At 30.6% G+C, this 19,049-nt stretch overlaps 1 protein-coding gene across 1 annotated transcript in view; it reads left to right on the top strand.

The window, feature by feature from the left end:
• LOC129226775 (myocardin-related transcription factor A-like) overlaps window positions 1-19,049 on the top strand; it is a 151,385-nt gene that overhangs the window by 82,068 nt on the left and 50,268 nt on the right. Inside the window, exons 14-15 of the mRNA XM_054861404.1 lie at window positions 2,493-2,607; window positions 3,707-4,213. Coding sequence (XP_054717379.1) covers window positions 2,493-2,607; window positions 3,707-4,213 — 622 coding nt within the window. The remainder of the gene's footprint in view (window positions 1-2,492; window positions 2,608-3,706; window positions 4,214-19,049) is intronic.

Genomic DNA, 19,049 nt, shown 5'->3' with positions numbered 1-19,049 from the left:
GTAACTTCATTAGCAGTATCAATATTTTTAAAAGGAATATAGGGTAACAACCCCAGTAATTGGCACTTTAAGAATTTGACCTTAAACTTACCCCTGTTTTCATTTCTTAGAAAAGAAATATTTACTTGTAAATATTATTGTATCAAAGAATGCATATCAGTGCATTTACTTAGTTCACTGAAAGCAAAAATGTTTTAATTGATATTGTTATAACAATATATGTATAAAAAGTTACCAAAATCACCAGTAATTGACACCTGATACCCCAGTGTGTGACACTTGTTATCCAGTGATTGGCACATGTTAATAGAACTGGAAAACCACTTTATTTTTCACTTTTTGATTATGCAAGTTTCATCATCATAAGAAACAGAATTCATATTAATTTAAAGTAGGTAATTTTATATAAATTAATGTTAAACCACACATCTTGGCGTTAAAAACGTATTTTAGAGAAAAAAAAAATTTGGAATGTTACATGGAAAAAAATATTGAGATTATTGCTGTTTCATCAGTCGGTATGCAGTTTTGATTTTGCGAATTATAGCCGTTTTCACGTAAAAAGGAACATTTACTCGATGATTCAAAGGGACCATAAAAATGGAACAGTTCCCTACAGTCGCAATATCTGATTGTGATGGCCACACATATTTGTTTTTTATTGTTTCTTTTAAAATTTTAATAATAGATTCTGGAGGATTCAAATGAGTAATAGAACCCATACAATATTGTTGCTGCAAAAGTATCAGAAATCAAACTTGTGACACATTGCACAATGCATTAGGGACTAAGCACATGTGCCAATTACTGTGGACTAGCAAAACTGAAGCACCACTAAATGGCATCCATCATTTCTTCAAAAACCCAAAAAGAGACATAAAATTTACTTCTACCCATTCAAAGTAACGTCTTTCAACTAAACAAAACTTTTGATAAACAAAATTTAAGATATATTTTAAGTCAGATTTTAATGGATTGATGTGCATGCTTCCCTTAAGCCAGAGAAAAAACTTTTGCAACAAAAAATGGCTGATTTGGCACAAGCCACAATTGTTTCTCTTTCCTATGCACTGTTACAATTTAGTAACATGAATTGAAGTCATAATCGTTAAAGTAAATGTACATTCAAAAGTTGGTATATATCTACTTTAAAAAGATTGAATATGAATCTTATTTTAGGACATTTCTGTTGGAAATGCCAATCACTGGTGACCTGCCAATTACTGCGGGTGTTACCCTATGTATATAGATGTTTGGAATTTTAAAATTTGCCTCTATATGCGTTTAACAAAATGGCTTAAAACCCGATTTTATTTTTTAAATAACATATTCCCGAAATAAATTTTAATTCATAAGAACTTTTAATGTTAAACACAGTTTATTGTAGCAGTTAGGTTTCAGAAAAGCGATAGACTTGAATATTTTTGGTCATAGAATAATTTTAAATAACAATTTTTAATTTTAAATAACAATATGTTTTTATTATTATTATTGAAAATGCATGAGAATGAAATTCTATGGCTAGTGATTGGCTAAATATTACATTCAATAAGAGTGGAAATCTGTCGAGCAGTTTTTTCATTGAGACACCCAAACATGTATTAATAATAAAAATATTTCTTTTGAAAATATTGCTTTTACTGAGTACTTAATACAATTCATTTCTCAAATGTAATTTGAGCTCATTTTATCCAAGTTAAAAATAGTTTCTTCAAAGTAGAAACTGAAAGAGAAGAGATAAATGAAAAAAAAAAAAAAAGCATTTTATTTTCTATCCAAAATGTTGCATAGACACAAATATAATTTGCGCATACTGTTTATTTTGAATTTTCTCTAAGAGAAACTTTTAGGTGGTTTTAAGCAGTTTTTTCATTTTAGAAAAATGACAAAAAGTAAATATCTAACAGTAGAGGTCAGTCAGGGTCATTGTACCCTGAAATACGGGGTACATTGAAACACATACAGAGTTTCAACGAAACACTCTAAAACATGCAAGTATAGTCAATTCTATTAAAATTGAGAGAAATACAAAAACAAATATTGACTAATAGAATACAGCAAAATAAAAATTAACTTTAAATGCAATAATGGAACTTAAGAAATATATTCTGCCGCAGTCAACACATTTTTCATTTTTTTCATTTTTCTCATCCATTGTCAGTTTTATTGTACAAGCTTGCCTATTTATTTTCCGCTGAAAAAGAAGCGCGAAAAAAAATTCCAACATTTCCCTGTTGTTATTATTGATTCTGCAGATACTGCCGTTCATTTTTGCACACGGCAGTAGTCTTTGATTTTAAAAAAAAATTTAAAAAAACTATTAATTTCAGAAACATTTCATCCACTTCCGGGGCCTGTAGGAAAACACATTATTTTTAGAGCGTAGGACTATATTCTAGTTTTGATCTATACATTAACAAATAAATACAAAGTTGTTTATTTTTCAGTGAATTATTTAATATATTCTTTAATATATTGTATTGAATTTCTAGCACCACTTGTCATCTAATGAAGACGATGGAAACCCACGTCAAAGTAAAAAGCACAAGTCTTCCGTAAAATGCCAAGCAGTTGATGATGTTCTAGAAATATTAATCAAAAATGGAGGTAAGAGCAAAATTGTTTTATATTCTTTTTTTTTTTTTTTTTTGTTAATCAAATGCTTTATTTCGAGTTTTTCTGCATTTGTCATAAAGTACTTCATTATTTATTCCATGCTTAGTTAACTATACAGTTTTAACCAAGTTTGCTTAAATAGTATAATTTAGGTTAATTTGTTGTATTCTTTAATGACGGTAATTATTTTTTATCGCAGTCAGCAAAAAATACCCATATGATTACTCTTCAACAGTTTTATTATTTTCCTTTTCGATTAGAAGATAAGAATACTGTTAAATAAATTCAATTTACGGTTGTTTGTTATTTAAAATGACATGGGGTAGTTAGAAGAGAAAATCATTGATAATCCTTTTTTTACTTTCTTTAAAAGAAAAACTTTTTGGGTTAAGTTACATTGATTAACAATCACATTTTTCTGAATCTTATTGCGTTTTATTCAAAAGTCTAAGTTATTATTTGTGAAGTACGACGGCTGTTTGGAAAGTAAGTACCGATTTGAAAAAATAAAAGCATAGAAAACATTTTTTATTACTACAATTTAGTTATACATGAAAGATCATTTCATAAACTATTTTTCACTAAGTTACCGTTATTGTTCAGACATTTGTTGCTGCGAAACTTTTTAAAGCCCTCTTCATATATTACACCAGCGAAGACAGCCATTGTTGACCACCGTCTTTTGCATTGTCATCGCAGTCGGTGGAAATCAGGAGGTGAGAGATAGGGAATACGCGAGTGATGAACGGCTCCATTTTTTTTTATTTTTTTTAAATCAAGTTTTGAGGGACACTAACATAATCTCTAAAGTATGTAAAAATTATTTTTTTATTTGTCTGAACAATGTTAGAAACTATATTAAAAATATTTTATGAAATGCTCTTTCATGTAAAACTAAATTCTGCTTTTTTTTTTTTTTAAATTTCAAATCAGTATTTATTTTTCAGACAGATTTAGTATTTTTCAACGGTTTTTATTGATTTAAATTCTTAAATCATTTTTATTATCATAATTTTAATTATATTATCGTAAAGATACTCATCGCACTTTTGTCTTTGAGAAGCTAATTTTATTTTTGTTTATTTTCAAGAACTACCCCCCAGTGCAGCTCAAGAACCTACTACCCCTATTTCAACGAAAAGCGAACAAATCCCTCTCCAAATATATCCAGAAACTACTAGCAATAGCTCCATGTTCACTAAACCCATGACAACTACCTCACTGTTGACTTCCAACTCTGCACTGACTTCTAGTTGCAAAGACGTCATCACAAGTTCTCCAGAACTACATCTCTCGCTGCAGTCGGTCCTTGACATGACTCCTCCTTCCTCTGCGGGTTTCGGCGACACGGGTTCGGCGCCTACTTCGTCCTTAGACTTTGACTTTACTTTAGATATGCAAGACATAGAGTCTATGGAGCTGGAACCTTTAGAAAGTCACGGAGTTACTCCCAGCTCAGATCCTACTCTTCAAATACCAGCGACAAAAGTGACTAAACCTTGTGAAGATTTTGTTATTAACCATTCAATTGGAATATCAAACAACTTGTTACGATCGAGCGAGATGACGGATATTCATGACAGAATTGCTGATAGAGGTAACTAAATGCCAGTTTATTTCTTTAACGAGATTTAACTACCATTTTTTTAAAAAAGTTAAGCATATTTAGCAGTAACAAACTTGCGTGCACACAAATGAAGATACTGTGTGTCCTGAAATAGACTGACTGTTTTCAAAAATTTATAAGAGGAAAACGGTTAATGACAAGCAAAAGTTATTCTTGCAGAAAATTCATGTGGTAGGCCGTAAATGTTGTCCCCCATAGTTCGAAATTTTAGTTAAAAATTTTTCCAATAGATGGCGCGGCAGATAGTAAGCCCGTAAATCGAAGAGAGATAGAAGAGAGAAAAATGTTTTTAATGAAAAAAAAAGGCATAACAATATTTTCAAAATGTCGACCGTCGGCTGCAATAACATGTCGCAATCGGAGAATTTCAATTCTTCTTTTTTGACTTAAAGAAAGCCTTACTTTCTGCAGCGCCATCTATTGGATACTTTTTGAACTAAAATTTGGAGCTCTGTGAACAAAATTTACGACCCATCACATGCCTTTTCTGCAAGAATTATTTGTTTATCATTTTCCGTTTTCCTGTTATAAATTTTTAGAAACTGTCAGTCTATTTCAGGACACCTTGTATATTCTTGTCCAGTAGAACTCCAACTATCACAATCATTTGGGATCGGACCCAACTCGGATGATTGGATTATTTCCGAAAAAATTTCTGTTTTAGTTTAATTACTGCATGTATGCATATATGAAAATGGAAGGAAAAAAATATTTTTAAACAAGAAGAATTTTTATTAATCGAATAATAAGCACTTAACATTTTGAGCGTACTTACAAGTTCTGTACTTGTAACTTGTACATAATGTACACACTTACAGACCGTACTTTAAATGAAACTCATGGAAATGGTGAATAACTCGGGAAAAGAGTAAACTGTTGGACTCATAACTTAACGGAAAGAATAAAACTACGTTTCCGGCTTAACCTATATTTGCTGAAAGCGATTCGGATTGTAAGAGATCGGATAATTGGAGTTCTACTGTAACTTAATGCAGTTCTAACTACCGCAGTTATCAATTAATACATCCACAGCCTATCAATTTCAAATTTGGTACTACCGTCACACCAAAGTGGTTGCTCTATTTAAATACTTTTGTACTGATTATTGAAAATGGTCACTTAACGATTTTGTTCAAACATTATTTGAGATTTAAGGGTGCTATACTTATCAACCAAAAAAATTTACTTACCAAGCATTCATTCCTTAAATCTGTAACAAATTAGTTTCAAAAATCTACAATTCGCACATTTTCAAGCCACGCCCCATTCTGTAAGGAACCTTCCACCAGTACACCATAAAAATCAGTTCACTTTCTAATGAATTCACGATTCATTAGTTGGAAGACAGTTTTATGCGATTCCTGGTGGAAGAGTCCTTACTAAAGAAGGCGCAGCTTAAGAGTGTGCAAACTCCTGTATCTTTGGAACTAATTTGATACTGATTCAATTAGGGAACGTCTGGTAAGTAAATGTTTTTTGTTGATAAGTATATCATCCTGAAACTGAGAAATGTAAAGAAAATCCATAAATTATCTGTTAATATTCAGAACAAAATATTCAAATGTAGCAACTAGTTTGAGAGACATTTTTGACCTGAATGTAACGAGTGATTTGGGATGGAAGGAGTAGCTTTTAAGTATGTCCGGACAGTATTTTTTCCCGTCCTTTAAAAACCTATGTATCTTGGTATTACAACGGAATCTAGAATCAGTGAATCGAATTTAAAGCTTTCTTTTTATTGCAATAAATTGTTTAAAATGTATCACAGTGCTTTTAAACATGATTATGAAAACCTTATATTATCGGAACTCTCCTTCTCGTAACAAATTAGTAATGTTTGTTGCAGTTTGATGATTGTTGAACTTTGACTAAACCAAGTGAATTTTTGAAACAAAGCGGATTTTTCTAATTTGGAAATTTTAGTTTTATACCGCACAGAAGTTAAAAATTCTCATTGTGGGAGAACGTTGTACTTGACAAATAAAATCAAGTGTTCAAAGAAGTTGCGTTTCTTTTTTTTTTTTCAATTAAATAATCCATGAGCAGTTAAAGTGATCTTGCATTCAAAGTTTTAAAGTTGTTGGCGGTATGCCTGATTCTAGATATATGTAAATAATTTTACTACCGAAGGCGTATAGAGAAAAGTAGACTTTTGCTCAGTTTTAGTATGCTTTGTCTACTAAAATACTTGTCACGCTTGAAATAATTTTTCAAGCTTCATTTAGGGATAAATGCAGTTGTCCCGTTTCATAGCTTCCGACATTGAAAGATGAAAATTAGCGATTCTGATGCGTAAATTTAGACAGACATCTTTCCTGAATAAGTTTAGCGACAAAAACTGAAGTGGAAAAGAGATTAAAAAATTAATGAGGAGATATCTTAAACTAAGCCTGTATAGGACACGTATTTCGGAAATTGAAGTTCAGAAGAAAATAAATCTGTTTTACAGCTTTGTTTGGAAAGTATTTCTTTTTAAGGAAAATTAAATAAACATGTTTTAAAAATGATCGGACGCATATAATTTTCATAATAGTGATGAAAAGGTTTTAGTTTTGCTTATTGCGTAATAGTTCAAAAAGAATTCGTAAAAAAGTTTTGATTACCTTTTTACTTCTTTTTACAAAAAAGGAAGTATTGTATTCGCAAAAAATTTTTCACTCAAAAATCGACCTTAATTTCCATTTAACTCACCCCCGAATGAGTTTTGAGTTTTTTTTTTTTTTTAACGACTCGACCACACGTGGATAAGTGCCTAAGAACGTATAGACACGCGAAATATCCATAATGACGATTCCCGAGTTAATTACAACGAATTTTCTCGTCACGTCTGTATGTACGTATGTATGTGCGGATGTGCGTATGTATGTCGCATAACTCAAGAACGGTAAGTCCTAGAAAGTTGAAATTTGGTATGTACACTCCAAGTGGGGTCTAGTTGTGCACCTCTCTTTTTGGTTGCATTCGGATGCTCCAAACCAAAGGAAGTCTTCTGCCCCTTTTTTTGGGGGAAATCATTGTTAATTTTGATGTAAACTCAAGTGGTGTTATAATTTGGCGACGCTTGGCGATATATAGCCAGTTTTTTTTCGCCAACTTGGTGACAAATTTGGAATTTTTGTTTGTTTGTTTATTTATTTTAAAACATGGTTTCAATTTGACTACTGTTGGTGATATTTAGAGAGTAAACTATTGAATCACATTAAAATTGCCAGTAATGTTGAAATTACATTAAATTGGAGTAAAAGGAAGTCATGTGATGCACACATCAACTCGTTTAATTCAAGAATGTTAAAGGTTTTGGGGTTTTTTTTCATCTGTTCTTTCTTTAATTTTAGGTATGGATATGGATTTAATCGAATGGCTAGAAGTTTTAGAGGAGTCATCAGCAGTATCTTCAGCTTCGAACAATTTTCACCATTCATCATCTTACGCAATCACGAACGACCACGATCCATTATTTTCGGGCGGCCATGACACTCTCGATTTGTTCTCCAGTGACGACATTGACTTTAAACCCCAACATGATTTGAATTTTTTGCCTTGGAATGACAAAACGGACTTCACCACATAGGACTAATGTCGGGTGACAACTTTTGTGCCTTCCGAGTTACTGAACAGTATTTTCTCATTTTATCGATCCTGACTTATTGTTGTGATGCGTGAAACTCAGAACTACGATGGAAAAAAAAAAGAACACATAAAAATGGCATATCGTGTTTTTCAGTTCATAGTCTACAATTATTTTATGTTCAAAGAGTTTTGATGTTAATAGCAGAAATATGTGCTAAGTATTTCGTTTTTATTTGCTCTTTCGAAATGTTTTTGTTCATTGTGTAGTCCTGTAAAAATGTACGTTGATAGTGTTGTACCAGGAAGCTAAGTTTGTTGCTTCTGTGAATTCGTCCTCATTTTCGAGGTTTCTGTTTTCACCACTTTTTTCTATCAGATTTCCCGTAAATTATGAGTCTGACGAAATCGAGTATTGTAAATAAAATGTGCATCTGAGCGTACGAGCAGTTTGTGCTAAAAAAAAAAATGTTCATTGCCGACAAGGAACAGGACCAGCAAAGATTCCCTCCTAAATTTTGCCGCCCAGTGTGTTGTTATTTTATTGTGGTTTGCATAATTTAGGAGCTTGAGGACCAATAGAGCTTTTTCTTTCGTTTTTTACATAGAAATTATAAGGAGGCTCTGTCCTTCAATGAATTTTTCACACTTCCATATTAACTTTGTTAGAAACGAAGAAAACATTTAAGAGGTTTTATATTTTCGAAATTGCGCTTTTCATCGAATGGTTGAGTTTTGTTGTGACTGGAGATTGTGTGCATAATGTTGGTCTCATGGGCGAGGAATGATATAAGTTGTTGCGATATTCCATAAAATTTCGAGACCAGTATGTTGTACAAGCGTCATTAAGATTTGTTTGTTGTATTAATTACGTTTAAAGATTTTAAAATGTCGTAATGAGCTTTTAAAGGTATTCTTACCCAGGTAGCACACCTGGGTATAAACGAGTGTCTTGAAAATATTTGCATTTGACAATTATGTTATTTATTGAATATCAAAATTTATTTTCTGTAAAAGTTTAAATACAATTGAACTCTGTAATACGAAATGCCAGAAAATCCCAAATTTATTCAGTTGGGAACAGTTATCAGAGTTGAATAAACTTTTTAGTTGATTCAACTCATCGAGAATCCAGGCGTTTGCCCTACACACGAGTAAACTAGTTGGGTCTACTGCGTTCAGTTTTAACAGCGATCTAGAGCAGCAGCTCGAGTAAATTTAGTTTATGAAAGAAAAAGCTGATTTACAACTAAGTTGCCTCGAGTGCAGCAGAAAACGCCATTCAACTAGTTGACAGGCAACTTTTTCGGAAAGTTGATTCAACTAAGTTGCCTCGAGCGCAGCAGAAAACGCCATTCAACTAGTTGACAGGCAACTTTTTCGAAAAGTTGATTCAACTAAGTTGCATCGAGTGAATACAGCAGAAAACGCCAGTCAACTAGTTGACAGGAAACTTTTTCGAAAAGCTGATTCAACTAAGTTGCCTCGAGTGAATACAGCAGAAAACGCCAGTCAACTAGTTGACAGGCAACTTTTTCGAAAAGTTGATTCAACTAACCGGCTCGTGCGTAGAAGGCCTTAGTCTATTCAAAAAGAATTAACGTAGTTCTTCTTGATCTCGTGCGATTGTGAATTTTATACAACCACGCTAGTTGATGAATAATATCTAAAAAGGATCTTTTCTGCGAAGAAAAATAAATTTTTGCCTTTTCTTATCCTAAACTTTCATTGTTTATGCACTTAATGTGCGTGAGATTTAATGTATTTAAATTACAAACAAAACTTAACGAACAAAATCTTCGTTTTAGCCGCGAGTTCATATTAATAGTAGTTGTATTAAGAGAGTTCAACTGTATTTGTTGAAGATATTGCTGTAATTATTACATTTTAAAACTTTTCATGAGAACTTTAACTTTTTTTTGCGTCATTTGATAAATTGCCGACGATACTTTTAAGTTCAAATGCCTATTGTTTTTAACTTTACAAAGAAACACAGTTAAAGTTGAACGTTGGAAAAAATATTAAGATGAACTCTTATTTTAGCATAAAATAGTGCAATAAAATGAAAATGAGTTCAAATCTAGCATTTTTACAAAGTTTACATTATATTTAATTATTTATCCATTAAAGAAAGCCTTTGAAAGTATCAGTAGAAACGGACTTTTGAAAATTTTTCAGTGTTATTATGATTTGTTTCTATTAAATATGTATTGCATTTAAATACAATAATTTTTTGTGTAATAAGATTATCTTTACAATGAAACATGCATGTGTGTTTTGCAGCTATACGAAAAAACTTGCAAAAAATAGCTTCTCCTTACATTATTGCATTTTTTGAATTAACAAAAAAATTTCTTATGGCTCCGAAACAAATGCATGAAAATTTTATAGCAAGTTCTCTATAACACTAGATTTCTCTTATAATTAAAAAGTTCAATAAAGTATACCCCTTAATGCAAGTACATGAGCACCATAAAGAAATATCGTATTATTTTATTGTTCATGGAATTATTGAAAGTGATTATTGAAAGTTTTTTTCAAAAATATTGATGAATTTTGTTCGCTGTATTATCCCAGCAATTTGTTTAGGCATTATGTCGCATTGAAATGAATAAATGTGAATATTTTATTAATACTTCTGTAAAAAAAAAAAGTGGTAAACTTACTTTTGAATTGCTTGAGAAAAAATTCATGTCTCTTTCCAATGGATGAATCATGTCCCTTGAAAATAACAGTGGTTATTTGTTTTCTATATTAGTTTGGAGTACTTTTTTTTATTATAAGCAGTTAGAATCTCTCAGTTTCCTTAAAAATATTTGAGAAATACTATTTAATCTTAGGTAAAAGAAATTTCAGTAGAAAGAGTACTACTTTTTTTTTAAATATGAACTGTTACGATCTTCAAACTTCATAAGAAAAGTTTGTGAAATACTATTTATATTAAGGTTAAAAATATGTCATTAGAAATAGTTATTCTTTTAATTTTTTAGTACAAACTATGAGAATAATCAAATTTGATAGGAAAAAATATTATGTAATAAATTTGATAAGAAAAAATAATATATTTAGGTAAAAGAAATTCTATTAGAAATAATATATTTTTTATAATATAAACTGGTTGACTATTTAAATTTAATGAGAAAGGGTACTACTTTTTTGAATATGGACTGTCACAATCTTCAAATTCGTTGAGAAAAGTTTGTGAAAAACATTTTTAATGAATATATTCTTGAAACATTTTGAGAAATACTATTTATATTACAATCAAAAAAATTTTAGTAGAAAAAGTATTTTTAAATGTAAACTATTAGAAAATTCAAATTCGATGTGAAACGTTTGTGAACTGCTATTTATATTGAGGCGATGACATTTCATTAGAAACAGTATTCTTTTTAGTACAAATTATGATAATCTTCAAATTTGATAAGAAAAGTTTGTAAACTACCATTTATATTGAGGCGAAAGACATTTCTTTAGAAAGAGTATTCTTTTAGTATAAACTATGATAGTCTTCAATTTGATAAGAAAAGTTTGAACTATCATTTATGTTTAGATAAAAGAAATTTCAGTAGAAAGAGTTACTACTTTTTTTAATATAAACTGTTACATATTTCTCAAGAAAAGTTTGTGAAATATTATTTATAATAAAGTAAAAGACATTTCACTGGAAAGAGTGAAATACTTATCTTAATAAAGATTTTCAAATGTGTAAAAATATGAAGAGTTACGGAAGTGAAGGGAGCAATCAACAAAAAGAGGTTTTGACTAAAAGCATTTAAATCATTTTTCATGTAATAGCTTTCAGATTGGTTTCATTTTCAGCTTGTTTTGTGTTGAGATAGGAAGAAGGAGAACTCAACATAAAAAATATACCAGTAGATTCTTTGAAGAGTTGGTACAGGTATATTTTTTCTGGTTGGATTTAGAGCACAAGTCATTAGAACGATTCGGACGTAGGAAAAAAAAAAGAAAAAGCTCCAATTTTGAGCTCTCCCTTCATGTCCGCTACAACTCATGGTTTTTTTTTTTTTTTTTGTACATATCATGAATTGTAAAAGAAAATTTCTTTATTTTGACAATGGAGGTAGATGATATCTATTAGGAGAAAAAACAATCATATTAATTTATTTTGAAAAATGAATTTTCTAAGTTCAAAAACATATTCAAAACGTTAATTTTAACATTGGTTTAGAAAAAAAAAATATCCTGTAAATGCCTGCTTGGCAAGAGCCAGCAATGTTGTTATATCAACAAAAGAAAAGGAAACAAAGGAAATAAATAAAACTAGCACACACCCGTGATATCTTTTTTTTTTTTAATTTGTAATCAGTTTCTTAAAAAATAAAAATGTTGCCACAACAATGAAAATAAATGAAATTTTAATTACAGCGGATCAGTAACTAGTTAGTACTAGCTGAATAAGCTTTTGAAACTGAATGAGTACATTTGAAAAATTGAAATATATTTAATATGTCGTCAAAAGAAGATGGTGAATTTTTCATTCTTTTATTATATTATTAATTTGCACTTAAAATAAATTTTATAGCTAACATATTCGCAACTCCAGCGTTCGAATACGCTATCTTGCGGTGATTTATAAAATTAAAGAAAAAGGTAAAACATTGCGTTCCACGTGTGTCTGTTGGTAAACATAGGCAGTTCGTTATGAGTACTTATTGACGCATTCGATGTGTCTTAGCTTGCTTTCAGCAACAGAAATTGTTTCGTCCTTTAATGGTATTCTCGAGCTTCTCAAAATAATGTTAGTTTTCATTATTTTCCTCTAAAAAGTGAGTTGATTGTCGAAAATGGCGAAATCGTAAAAACAAGAAAACTCTGGATTAACAAACGTCGCATTTGCGTGAAATTAAAAACAAATATGCTCGTCTGTTCAAAGTTTTTTTTTTTTTTTTTTTGAAAGACAATAACGTTATACTAGGTAATTTTTTTTTTAAATTGTTTTGTGTGATTTTGTACGTTTTTTTTTTTTCTTCTTCTTCTTCTTCTTAAGCTCGAAAGAAGAATTTAATAACATTAGCGGAAGAATTCGGGCTTTCATCTACGCCCAGTTTAAAAATTATTAATTTTACTAACCTTATTTTACTGCAGCATTTAACTGGAATAGACAGTATGCAAAATATTTTCTTGAATGTATTATCGTAGGACGAAATGAAAAATGTTTAACCGAGAAAAAACCATTTAGAATTTGAACTAGCAAAAACAAAAGCTGAGTTTTCATCGCCAAAGTAGTGCACCAACTTGACTTTATTCATTGCTTACATTATCAGCTGAAGAACTTCGCCAAAAAATTCTTTAGGGTTATAGTTTTAGTATTGTGCGAGCAAAGAACATTTGGCAAGATTTCGCCATGTCAGTTAAACCATTTTTATTTTTTATCATGAGTGGATAAAAATGGTAGAAAGATTACAGAATTCGATAAGTTTAAAGAAATAATGGAAGATCAATTAAAAAAAAACTACCACCATATATCCGTGAGAATTGTATTGATTGTTTGCATAACATTATAGAATTAAATCATGATTCAGAAATTAGAAACATACGAAACAGAAAAATTTTTAATTAACAGATTCGACAATTTGATAAAAATAACTCAGCTACAAATGCAAAACAATTAGCTCTAGCCAAGCAAGGCAAAAAAGTATCATCTTCTTTTGATAATAATTCGTAATGTCATATAATTAAATTGTCTAGCATTAATTGTTATTCTTGTCAGTCTTATGGCCACAATGAAAATGCAGTTCCATCAAGAATTGATAAATATCGAATTCAACATCGTGAAAATGGCTGCTTAGATCTACGAACTACGTAATTTGCTTTAATTTCTGACGTTTAGTAATGCTTCTTGAATTCACCTTTCTTTCAGCGAGAACCAGAATATCCACAAGACTTTAAAATTTAATTTAAAAAGAATAAAGCAAAAAACCATGCATATAAACAAAAATTACTAGGCTTATTAGCATTTTCTACGCTACGGCATGAGTTTGTTTTAGCTTTTTCATCCGCCATTAGACGGTGGCTGCAGTGACCCCTATAGTTTGTTGGAGTTGCGAATAGCTCAGACGATTTTTAAACACATATCAGCTCTTACAAAATATAAAAGAAATTCCTTGGCGTGAAATATGTACTTTATGTAAAAAGCTTTTAATGCCTTTCTCTGAAAATACGAATTGTAAATTTATAAACTTCAAAATTCATTTTTTACCCAAAATAATTTAATTTGAGAAATTTTTAGAAACTTTAAATTTTAACATTAATACTCAAATAATTATTGCTCTTAAACTTAACCATTTGTAGTTTTGTTCGCAATTATTTTTAAAAAATGACGAAAACACAGAGTTAAAAGAAAAATGTGTCGTTGTATATTTGTCATTTCTTAGAAAAAGAAACTTTTATGTAAATTTAGAGCCAAACATATTTTATGAAGAGAATATATATATGTTTCTGACAATTAGATGCCATAAACTAGTTTGTGTAAAAATATACAAAACTTTTTCTGATCCTTAACTAAATATTTTTATAATGTTTTTCATCGCAATAAAAAATTGTAGAACTTTACATTTATATGAACGAGGTGTTTCTGAGTTGCTATGTAAAAATGTACAGAAATTTAAGTTATAAGAATTGTAAGTAGTTAGAAGAGATATTTGTTAATATTTTCTGAAATTTATTCGTTTACTTAAACCTTTTGTAGAACAACCGGTGACTAGCAACACTTGGTACCGACCAAAGAACCTATTTCTTGTGTCCTCCATTTTTAAATTTTTATACGATGAAGAGTTCTAGCTCTATATATCAGAGCCAAAAGAGTGCTTTTATATTTTAATGCCTCATCCTGTAGCTTGAGTCGGTTCTTGCCAACACGAAAGTGCCATGTTGCATTGTTATTTTGAAACTGTAATTTTATTATGTACATACTGGCTTATATTGTTCTGTTTTTGTTAGACGGCTTGCGAATAAAGGTGTTTTTAGAGTGGTTTGAGTGTATAATTTTTATTCAGTGCAGAAAAAAAAATAACACTGACCAGAGGGATTTTACCGGAAAGCTATATGATAGGCTTTCCAGACGTCCCGGTTTTTCAGATGAAATCATGGTGTCCCGGCCGGTTTACTTCATGTCCCGGAAAAAGATAAACTTGATTACAAATGACCAAAAAAGGTCTAAAAATTATAACCTTTTTGAAGCATTATTAAGGATAATAACTTTTATCATTTGAGGACTAATTTATCAAAAGGGAACATACCGATTTTCTAAAAATGTTCAAGAGATGAGAAAAATGAACAAGAGTAAGAACATAATAGTTTTATCCACTTCTCTGGGTACAGAATTGAGCACGAAAGCACAGCAAATCATGGCCCAGAGTAAGAAATGTTTGTGCAAAAAAAACAAGGAGACATCGCCATCTTAATTTTGGATTTGTGACATTTAGAACGAAAACCTGAATGTTGAGAATTCCAGTTTACCAAAACCCTAATATTTCACCTTCTCATATTCGCTTATCGAAGTACATGAACCTAAAAGTAGTGGATTAAAGTTTGAGGATTTTGGACATGTGTTCCTTTGTATCTAAAAGTCTTCGTACTACTGATTCTTTCAGAATATGTCCCCTTTTCTTTAAAATAAAACGTGCAGAGGACGGATTTGTTACTTTTTGATCAAAAAGCCACACTTTACCCTTATATAAAATAGGATTTTCCGTGTTTGGACTTCTTGAGAGTAAGTGATTTGATAAATGTCATCTGAAAGATTTAGAAAATGTAATAAAATGATTTTTTTTCTAAAAAGTAGATATGTTCCCTTTTGATAAATTATCCTCATTTGTAACATTAATTTGTAAAATTAATACCGTATTAACTTGTGAGACTTTACAACAAGATTAATATCCCCCCCCCCTAAGAAAAAAAGTCCTGCAAAATGAAAAGTATATTTAATTATTGTTCACTTTTTTATTCATCAATCACAAAGTGTTTTTCCTAACATTTTTTTTTCCATCTAAGAAATGAAATGTTCAAATTTTATCTACTTATGTCATTTTTCATTATCCCTGTTTTAGGTTCATAATTAGTAACCATTTATTCATAGCATTGAGAATAAACTGCATTGTTAAACATTCCAAAAATCAGTCACAGGTGATTACCCTTTTGAATACTAACGGCGGTGGGCATTCCGGTGTTGAACATTTCAGAAATCTGGCAAACCTATCCCTACATTACAGAGAAAAATTATATTTTCCTTGAATTCAATCTTACACATTACAAAATCGCGTTTTTTTTTTTTTTTTTTTTTAAATATATATATGGATAAAAATTGACTAAACGCTATTCGGAAATAAGATTTTCAATGAATATAGACTTTGGTCTGTTTCCATTTGTCACCACCTGTGAATTAAAACATGAAATAACCCCATTTACAAGCGTATATTTAGGAAGATATACAGTTGCTCCCTAAAGTGTACGTAAACTTTGAAATTTTTTAGTAAAACCAAAATAACGCGAAACTAAAATCGAATATGAAGTCCATTATTTTTTCAAATCATTCCTGTGTCATTCTAAACAAAACCCTGTAATTTTTTCAAAATACTGTCGGATCTGCTTTTTAAAATGGATCAAAAAACGAAGAGACAAAAAAATAATATGCCACAAAAGTCACCGTACACTCAAATATTTTCGAATAAATTCATGATTAAAATTATCATATGTCGCTCTTTTTTATCATTTCTGCTATGTGTTGACCCTTAAAAATCATTTGGCTTTAATTTTTTGTTTATTTATTCCTTAATATTTCGCGTATTACTTTAAAATGGCTGGTTTTTGTAAAAAACAAAACACCATTCGAAATTCGAATTTTTTCCTCACGTGAATTGGTTTGAAATCCCTCTAAATTAGTTAATTTATGCCATTCTATAGTAAAGTGCTTGATAAAATGCTTTGAAGAAAAGACTCGGACCAAAAACAAGGTAATAAAAGATCAACCAGCAAAGTTGACAAAGCGTGATCGGATATTTACAGTTAAAAAATTTATGAAAAATACATTTTGAGAGCTGTCAAAGTTTCTGCAGATTTAAATAAAAATTCTTACATTTAATTTCCGCCTATAATTGTTCGCCAAGTTCTCTGATTAGCTAGCTATTAGGACCTCTTCCCGCAGAAATTTTCTTGGCCGTGCGAAAAACAGAAAGCTTACGCTTTTCGTAGCAAAATCAATGATAAATAAGCTCAAAACGTTTTAGAATTACATCCTACTTTCAGATGAAAATGAATTCAACATGTTTGTTAAATTGTTGTATAATTGTAAATAGAATAAAAAATTAGGAACTTAATCTTAAGAACTTAGTTGGACCAGTTAATCAGGACGGTGAAGGTGTTTTTGTGTCAGGGTGCATATCAGCATCAGGACTAGGTAGTTTTGAATTTTTTGATGAAATAATGAATCATGTTGTTCATTTAAATATATTAAAATCCAATTTTAAACTCTTAGCCAAAAAATTGGTTATCGGAAACAACTTTTTTTTTTTTTTTTAAATTAAAATAACGATAAGAAGTACACGGTTTTCAACGTTTGTGTCTCGTTCCTCAAAAATTGTCCTAAAGTTTAGAAAATACCCCTTCAATCTCCAGATTTGAACTTAATGAAACATATTTAGAGATATCTGGAGGCTAGATTACCAAAATACGGCTTTGAAACGAAAATAGAGCTAGAAACAGTAAAACTCGAAGTGTGGTTAAACACTTACTCAGAAATTACGCAAAAAAAGAAAGAAAAAAGAATGAAATCTATATTTCCAAACGCTTAAAAGGTGTTGTTGATACTGCATGATATTCTACTAAATAATAACTTAACAAAAAGTTAGATTATTCAATAATATATAGACATTTTTTAAAGTGTACGAAGACTTTTGTGAGATAAAATTTCCGCCACTTCTTAGCTTTTGATTTTTTTTAAATTAAGTTTTAATATTAAAAAAAACTCATGTAGTTTTGTTGAAAATTAATCATAGATCTTATAATTAAATACCTATTCCGAGATATTATTTCTAACCAATGGATAGGGTCCTATTGCATTGAAAGTCGTAGGTGTACGAACACTTTTGGGAATCACTGTAAGTTGCAGTAATTAGTTATCACTTGGGATGGAATGCGAAAAAAAAAATCTGCACACTTACGTTATTAAATTTGCATTTATATTAAAGTATTAAACAAAAATTAAAGCTCACGTATTCGGTTGAAAAGATTTCACCGATTATCATTTACCCAAATGTTCTTTTTAAATTGTCGGTGGAATAATTGTAAATCAAAAATATTTTCAAATGAATGCTTCATGTTTTTCCTTCTTTAACGTCAAAATTTAGTGAGGTTTGAAACAATCAATAAAATTACTTAATTTGAGCAAGAAATTACAAAAATACTTCGGCACCTTTTTTGTATTTACATTTTCGTTTCTCTACTGCTGTAAAGATGGCGACACAAACTGACAAAATTTTGGCCCAGTCATTGAAGGTAAAAAAATAGGCTCTGTCGCAACTAATTTAGGGAAAGCTGAACTTTTGCAGCATGTAAGCAGACCAAGTATACACTAAAAAACCACAAAGCCCCGATCCCGACCCCTCTTGCTTTCTTCCCACCCCCTCCGAAACATTGCAAGAGTAGTGCTATGATTGTAACATTTTCGGGTCGCAACTAATTAAGAGAAAGCTGAATTTTTGCGGGATATTAATGCTTAAAGTATACACTAAAAAAACACAAAATCCCGACCCCCAACCCTCTTGCTTCCTTCCCCATCCTTCCGAAACATTGCAAGAGCAGTACTATGATTATACGCTTACAGCTCAAAAATTAATGATGTTGCTGGGGTGTTCCTTTTTTTATTAAATTCCTAAAAATATTATAAACAGTGATGCCCAGCCTACGGCAAGCGGGACACATCCGGCCCGTGAAGCTGATCCGTGTGGCCCGTTGTTTTAAAATGTTAAAACTCTAAGAGTGCGGTTTATAACAATGTTACAAATTAGGAGCCAAATATTTAGAAATAGGTTTATGATAAACAGGTTGCATTTTACAAAATAAGCATCAAGTAGTGATAACAACAATTATTGATTTGCATTTTTTTTCCTTTTCCGTATTTTCCCATTTCATTTAGAAAAGAGTAAAATATTTTGAAACTTTATATGTGCTTTAGCCCGCGAGAACGATTTTAGTATGATCTACGGCCCCCCGCAAGAAA

This window comes from Uloborus diversus, chromosome 7 (assembly GCF_026930045.1).
Source record: "Uloborus diversus isolate 005 chromosome 7, Udiv.v.3.1, whole genome shotgun sequence".
Lineage (NCBI taxonomy): Eukaryota > Metazoa > Arthropoda > Arachnida > Araneae > Uloboridae > Uloborus > Uloborus diversus.
This window is presented reverse-complemented; position numbering and strand designations above follow the sequence as displayed.